Below are 7,500 nucleotides of genomic sequence, written 5' to 3'. Positions count from 1 at the left end.
TTCTACCTGTGGTGGCCTATTGGAACCTCTTCTGCCTATCGATCAGCTGGACGGGGGTTAAAGATGCGCTCAAACTTAGTAGTTTCTTGTAGTGTCTGCAACCTTACTATCCTTGTGAGCTAAGGATTATGGGTTTGGGAAGCCTATAAGTCTACCTGCTGAGCAATCAGTAACCATATCCTAGCTCTCCCTGGTCCTTGCTTGGGTGTAGAGGGGGCTTGGGTGCTAATTATATGTATATATGGTCAGCCACTAGGACACTGTGATGCTACCTATAGTCCATTTCTTTTAGCGATGCATATATGCACCGACTCGCATAGGTGCCCTTTTAGCTCGGAAAAGTTTCCGGATCGCTGATTGGTTGGACAAGATAATTCTAACCAATCAGCGATCCGGAAACTTTTCCGAGCTAAAAGGGTACCGCCGCGAGTCGGTGCAAATATGCATCGCTAAAAGAAATGGACTATAGGGTATTGTCACTGTCTCTTGCATGTGCCATTCATGACAGGCCTTCAAACCTTTAAAACCTGGAAGGGGTCTGGAGCACTAGCGCTTACCAGCCCAAGTCAATATCACAAGAAATTAACATTATAAACGATTTTCATCATAGTTCGAAACACTTGTATCGACTGCCTTCAGAAGTGTTGGTTGGCCATTTCTAAAGACGATGAACGTCCTCAGCTATTGATTGATTGAGAGGAATATAAGAGGTCGCAGAATCAATGGTCACTGACTTAGAATTCTTTTGTCAACATTGTTCGCTGATCAGCTTAAATCATTAATAAGTTTTTTTTTTTCTATGCGCTGGTTTAATAAGCAGCTACAGGAGCACTTTGAATGTATTTTGAATAAAAACCGTATGCATCTTACAAAAGAAAAAAAAAATACATTACTTTTTTTACATCTGCATTAGAAGACTTCACATCCTTTGGAAAATTAAGTGACTGCTTTGTAAGATGCGAAATCTAAAGTCTTTCAAAAACACATTAAACATAAGTTTATCCTTCTAAAATAATTTATGATTTTCATCGTATTATTTCCACCACATCTCAAAGCAATGCAAGTTTGTTTCATTATAGTTAGTGTACGCTGTATTGTATGTACAGCTATATTAATACTGTACATCAAAATATCCAGTCTACATTTCAAGCTATGGGAAAAAATACGAACTATATTAAATGGAGATCACACTCATATACGGAAGATATGGGACGAAAAAGCGTGATTTTTTTATTATTATTTTTCTATCGTAGGCGACGTAGGACACAACAGTTTCGAAGAACCACTGGGGAGGGAATCACAGGTCGTCATCGTTGTTTCTTCTTCCATGGACAAGGATATGTCGGAAATAGTTCTGGATAACAATGGCACCTCGCCATCCACTGGGTGAATACTATAGTCTGTAGATACGCAAGCGTTGTTATCACACAAAGACGAGATGTTGAAACATCCTTTGAATTCTGCGAGTGTTCCTGAGGAAGGACATTCTTGTGGACATCCTTTGAATTCTGCGACTGTTGCTGAAGAAGGACATTCTTGTCGAGATCCTTTGAATTCTGCGACTGTTGCTGAAGAAGGACATTCTTGTCGACATCCTTTGAATTCTGTGACTGTTGCTGAAGAAGGACATTCTTGTCGACATCCTTTGAATTCTGCGACTGTTGCTGAGGAAGGACATTCTTGTCGAAATCCTTTTAATTCTGCGACTGTTGGCGAGGAAGGAGATTCTTGTCGACATCCTTTGAATTCTGCGACTGTTACCGAGGAAGGACATTCTTGTCGACATCCTTTGAATTCTGCGATTGTTCCTGAGGAAGGACATTCTCGTCGACAACCTTTGAATTCTGCGACTGTAGCAGAGGAAGGACATTCTCGTCGACATCCTTTGAATTCTGCGACTGTTGTCGATGAAGGACATTCTTGTCGACATCCTTTGAATTCTGCGACTGTTGCTGAGGAAGGACATTCTTGTCGACATAATTTTAATTCTGCGACTGTTGTCGATGAGGGACATTCTTGTCGACATCCTTTTAATTCTGCGACTCTTGTCGATGAAGGACATTCTTGTCGAACATCTTCTTCAATAGATGGGTTCATCGTCACGTCTTCTGTGGGTAGAGATGAATTTGGCACCGAAGGCAATTCCGTTTCATGTATATCATTACTGCTTAATTGCGGTAGACGAAGGTTACTTTGCTGCGTAAAGCGAGGGATGAGATGTGGTCTTATAGAAGAGATGTTTGCGTTTGCATAATTAGATCGCAAGAAGTTGTTGTTATTGTTGTTGTTGTTATTGCCCATTGAAGGGGAGTTGTTGATTAAATGGAGGGCCAGTGTTTGGATGTCGGATGCCGTTGCCACCTTGCCTCTCACGATACCTGCAATTTGATCGGGAATTTAGTTTACAGTTTAAGAAAACTAGAATAAACTAATTGTTTTAAAGCTGAATATGGAATAGGATACATTTCATAAGTTAGGAATTTGTCAAATAAAGCAAGTTTTAAAGCTGAATATGATATAGGACACATTCATAAGTTAGGAATGTATAAGTTTTAAAGCTGAATATGAAATAGGATACATTTCTTAAGTTAGGAATTTGTCAAATTAATACAAGTCTTAAAGCTGAATATGAGATAGAGAACATTTCATAAGTTAGGAATTTGTCAAATTAATACAAGTTTTAAATCTGAATATGAAATAGGACACATTTCATAAGTTAGGAATTTATAAGTTTTAAAGCTAAATATGATATAGGACACATTTCATAAGTTAGGAATTTGTCAAATAAAGACAAGTCTTAAAGCTGATTATGAAATAGGACACATTTCATAAGTTAGGAATTTATAAGTTTTAAAGCTAAATATAGAATGGGATAATTTTCATAAGTTAGGAATTTGTCAAATAAAGACAAGTTTTAAAGCTGAATATGAGATAGGACACATTTCATAAGTTAGGAATTTATAAGTTTTAAAGCTGAATATGGAATAGGACACATTTCATAAGTTGTGAATTTGTCAAATAAATACAAGTTTTAAAGCTGAGTATGAAATAGGACACATTTCATAAGTTAGGAATTTGTCAAATAAAGACAAGTTTTAAAGCTGAATATGAAATAGGATACATTTCATAAGTTAGGAATTTGTCAAATAAAGACAAGTTTTAAAGCTGAATATGAAATAAGGCACATTATATAAGTTAGGAATTTGTCAAATGAAGAAAAGTTTTAAAGCTGAATGTGAGATAGGACACATTTCATAAGTTAGGACTTTGTCAAATGAATACAAGTTTTAAAGCTGAATATGAGATAGGACACATTTCATAAGTTAGAAATTTGTCAAATGAAATGAAAGATTTAAAGTTGAGTATGAAATAGGACATATAAGTTAGGAATTTATCAAACGAATACAAGTATTACCTGCCAAATCTTCAGGTACACCTTTGGTAGAAAACTTGTCTAGAAGAGCTGCCTGAAGTTGACAAATGTATTGGTAAGCTGCTTCCACAACACCAACCTGTAGGGGATAAATTACTTTAGAAACGATGTCTTTCAATGATTCAGTCATACATCTAAAACAAGAAAATTAATATGAAGAATTGGTTCTCCTCTCTCTCTCTCTCTCTCTCTCTCTCTCTCTCTCCTCTCTCTCTCTCTCTCTCTCTCTCTCTCTCTCTTCTGTTGCTGCTTTAAAATTCTAAATTACAATTCGTAAATATCAATATATTTTTATAACAATAACAACTATACTAAATTAAACCTCTCAACTAGACAGCATCTCTCTCTCTCTCTCTCTCTCTCTCTCTCTCTCTCTCTCTCTCTCAGAAACGATGTCTTTTGATGATTCAGTCATACATCTAAAACAAGAAAATGAATATGAAGAATTGGTTCACTCTCTCTCTCTCCTCTCTCTCTCTCTCTCTCTCTCTCTCTCTCTCTCTCTCTCTCTCTCTCTCTCTCAGTCATGGTACCGAGTCTATCAATCAATCATGCGGACAACGCCACCTCACACAGACAGACATCTGGAGATTGAAGACTTCCAGACCTTCTACGGCTCTAGGCAGGTTTAAAACTCTTCATAATAAAGAGAACGTTCCAACGAGCTCGCATCTTTAGCCAAATATGGCGCAGAAGGTGTGTTGCTTGAGGTGCATTTTCTTCTCGCCGAGAACCTGGTTGTTCATTAGCATGTTAACGGCGCTGGATCCAGCAATGACTTTTGATATAGGACGTTTATATGAGAGCATGCGGTGGATTCTTTCCTGAGATAGAATGCGTAATGGGAGACTGGGGTCTTATCAGCACTTTACATGAATCTTACTGGAAAGACTCCTTGTGTATATATAAGTTCTTTAGCTCATTGTAGGAATGTTCTTAGCTAAAGCAAATCACGCAAAGAAGCACACATTCGCACGTCAAGTCTGCTTTTCCAAAACCTTACTTGGGGCAACTTATCTCCACTATACCTCTTGGAGGCTTTCGTCAGTGAGTCATATAAACCTCTTAAAGAATCTCCCACTAGCTTTCTCATAACGTTGCACCAATACATCGTCTAACCTTCTCAAGACCTTGTACCAAAACCACTGTAATGGAAACGTCCCTCCCTGGCGTTCTGACAGACTAGGGTTCGAGTCCTGCTCAAGTTCAATAGTTTCTTTAGTGTCTGCAACCTCACCATTCTTGTGAGATAAGAATAGATGGTTTGGGGGAGCCAAGAGGTCTACCTGCTGAGTCATCAGCAGCCATTGCCCGGCCCTTCCTGGCCCTAGCTTGGATGGAAAGGGACCTGGGACGTTGATCATATATATATATATATATATATATAAACATATATATATATATATATATGGTCAGTCTTTAGGCATTGTCCTGCTAGGGAATTGTCAATGTCCCTTGACTCTGACGTTCATGAGCAGTCTTTAAACCTTTAAACTACCTTTCCTCTGTTACAATAAACAATTCGCTTTCTTCATGCAATGTACCAACAAGCCATTTTGCATTCATGAAGGTATGTCTCCCATAGGGCATCTTACCTTCTTCCTGAGGTGGCGTGATCGAGTTGCCCCTGGAAGGAGGGACCGTAGCTTCTTGTATTCCCTTCGGAGGCCTCCGGGCCTACGCAAGCGGCTGTATTTACGCAGCATTGCTGACGCCTGTGGAAGGAAAAAATCTTTATTTATAAAGGTGTAAAATGTTTTTGGATGTTGGGACCCATGTTATTATTATTATTATTATTATTATTGTTGTTGTTGTTGTTGTTGGTATCATCATTATCATCATCATTATTATTATTATTATTATTATTATTATTATTATTATTATTGTTGTTGTTGTTGTTGTTGTTGCTGTTATTGGTATTATTATAATTATTATTATTTTTATTATTATTATTATTATTATTATTATTATTATTAATATTAAAATTAATATTATTATTATTATTATTATTATTATTATTATTATTATTATTATTATTATTATTATTATTATTATTATTATTGCTACTAGTTAAGCTACAACCCTAGTTGAAAAAGCAGGATGCTATAACCCCAAGGACTCCAACAAGGAAAAAAAGTAAAATTTCTGTTTAGGGAAGCAATGTAGCATGTGTAAAAAAAAAAAAACGATTGTATAGAGATATGAAGTTATTTCAGTTACTTTTTGAGGAAAAAATAAAAAAGAAATAGAATATGATTAAAGGAACAAATTGAAATGTCAAAGAAATATAAAAAATAACCAGTCCAAAAGGAGAGAGAGAGAGAGAGAGAGAGAGAGAGAGAGAGAGAGAGAGTTTCTAGAACGGAGGAAAATCTAGATAAAGGAGGAATATATGCAAGGAAAGGAGGGAAAGAGAAGGAAGGAGTAAGAGGTGGAAGAAGAGAAGAGGAAGGAGTAAGAAGAAAGAGTTAGAGGGGGAAGATGAAGAAGAAGGATAGAGAGGGAAAGATTAACAGGATGAAGGAGAAAAGGTAGGAAAGAGAAAGAGTAATAGAGGAAGGAGAAGAAGAAGGAAAGACAAGGGGAAGAGTAAGAGGAATGAGTAATAAAGGGAGTAAGAGGAAGAAGGAGAACAGGAGGGCAACAGAAAGAAAGAGTAAGAGGAGGAAGGAGTAAGAGAAGGAAGGATTAAGCGAAGTAAGGAATAAGAGGAAGGAGTAAGAGAAGGAAGAAAATAGAAGGAGAGAGTAGGAGAAGAAAGAACAAGAGGAAGGAAAGAGAAGGAAAGAATAATAGTAGGGAGGAGAGTGAGGGAAAGTGCAAGAGGAGAAAGGAGTAAGAGAAGACAGGATTAAGCGAAGTAAGGAATAAGAAAAGGAAGGAGTAAGAGAAGGAAGAAAATAGAAGGAAAGTGTAGGAGAAGAAAGAACAAGAGAAAGGAAAGAGAAGGAAAGAACAAGTGTAGGCAGGAAAGTGAGGGAAAGAGTAAGAGGAGAAAGGAGTAAGAGAAGTAAGGAGTAAGAGAAGTAAGGAGTAAGAAAAGTATGGAGTAAAAGAATTAAGGAGTAAGAGAAGTAAGGAGTAAGAGAAGGAAGAAAATAGATGGAAACAGTAGGAAAAGAAAGAACAAGAGGAAGGAAAGAGAAGGAAAGAATAAGAGTAGGCAGTAAAGTGAGGGAAAGGGTAAGAGGAGAAAGGAGTAAGAGAAGTAAGGAGTTAGAGAAGGAAGAACATAGAAGGAAAGAGTAGGAGAAGAAAGGACAAAGGGGAGGAAAGAGGGGGGAAATAATAAGAGGAAGAAGGAATAAGTGAAGGAAGGATAAGAGGAGGGCGTAAGAGGAGGAAGGAGTACTAAGAAGAATGAGGAAGAGGAGGAGAAGGAGAGAGAAAGGAAAAGTAAGATGAGGCTTTGGCGATCTGATAGTGACCTGGGTGGTCCCTGTGATATAACGGTACCTGTTAAACCTGTCAACACGCCTGCAACTCTCTCTCTCTCTCTCTCTCTCTCTCTCTCTCTCTACCAGCGTTGAAATATCTGATAAATTTATTTTTATACACTTGTAATCTCTCCTATATAATGAGTAAGTGTCTGATTTATGCATACATATATATATATATATATATATATGTATATATACATATACATATATAAATGTAAATATATATATATATATATATATGTATATAGATATATATATAGATACATATATATATATATATATATATATGTGTATATATATATATATATATACTGTATATATATACATACATAATCTCTTCGCTCCCGCTCAGGTAGATTTGAGAGGAAGTAGTCATACCAGGGTGAGAGAGGGTTGACTGTGCATGTGTGTGCATATCTATCTGAATTTTTAGCCATCATTTTTGACGGGTTGCGTACACTAGTAAAATCATATATGGTAGTGTGTATAAAACAAAAATGCTATATAAGCTTTTTTTATTCAGTTTTAATTATTGATAGTTTTATGTATTTCATTTAAATGTGTAGATAATCATGTTATCATCATTATTAACATTCGCAGTAACAATAATAAACGCTAGTAGCTACA

The 7,500-nt window shown here is 36.6% G+C and overlaps 1 protein-coding gene across 1 annotated transcript; it reads right to left on the bottom strand.

Annotated features, from left to right (window-relative positions):
- Window positions 1–411: 411 nt before the first annotated feature.
- Window positions 412–5,148, bottom strand: LOC137640722 (uncharacterized). The gene is made up of 3 exons (XM_068373205.1): window positions 5,029–5,148; window positions 3,416–3,512; window positions 412–2,378 (listed from the first exon to the last, which is right to left on the bottom strand). Exons 1-3 carry the CDS (start codon window positions 5,137–5,139, stop codon window positions 1,237–1,239), a joined length of 1,350 nt encoding a protein of 449 aa, XP_068229306.1. The 5' UTR covers window positions 5,140–5,148; the 3' UTR covers window positions 412–1,236.
- Between the last annotated feature and the right edge of the window lie 2,352 nt (window positions 5,149–7,500).

The sequence above is a fragment of the Palaemon carinicauda genome, chromosome 5 (assembly GCF_036898095.1).
Source record: "Palaemon carinicauda isolate YSFRI2023 chromosome 5, ASM3689809v2, whole genome shotgun sequence".
Taxonomy (NCBI): domain Eukaryota; kingdom Metazoa; phylum Arthropoda; class Malacostraca; order Decapoda; family Palaemonidae; genus Palaemon; species Palaemon carinicauda.
Note: the sequence above shows the minus strand (reverse complement) of the source record. Positions and strands in the feature narration are given on the sequence as shown.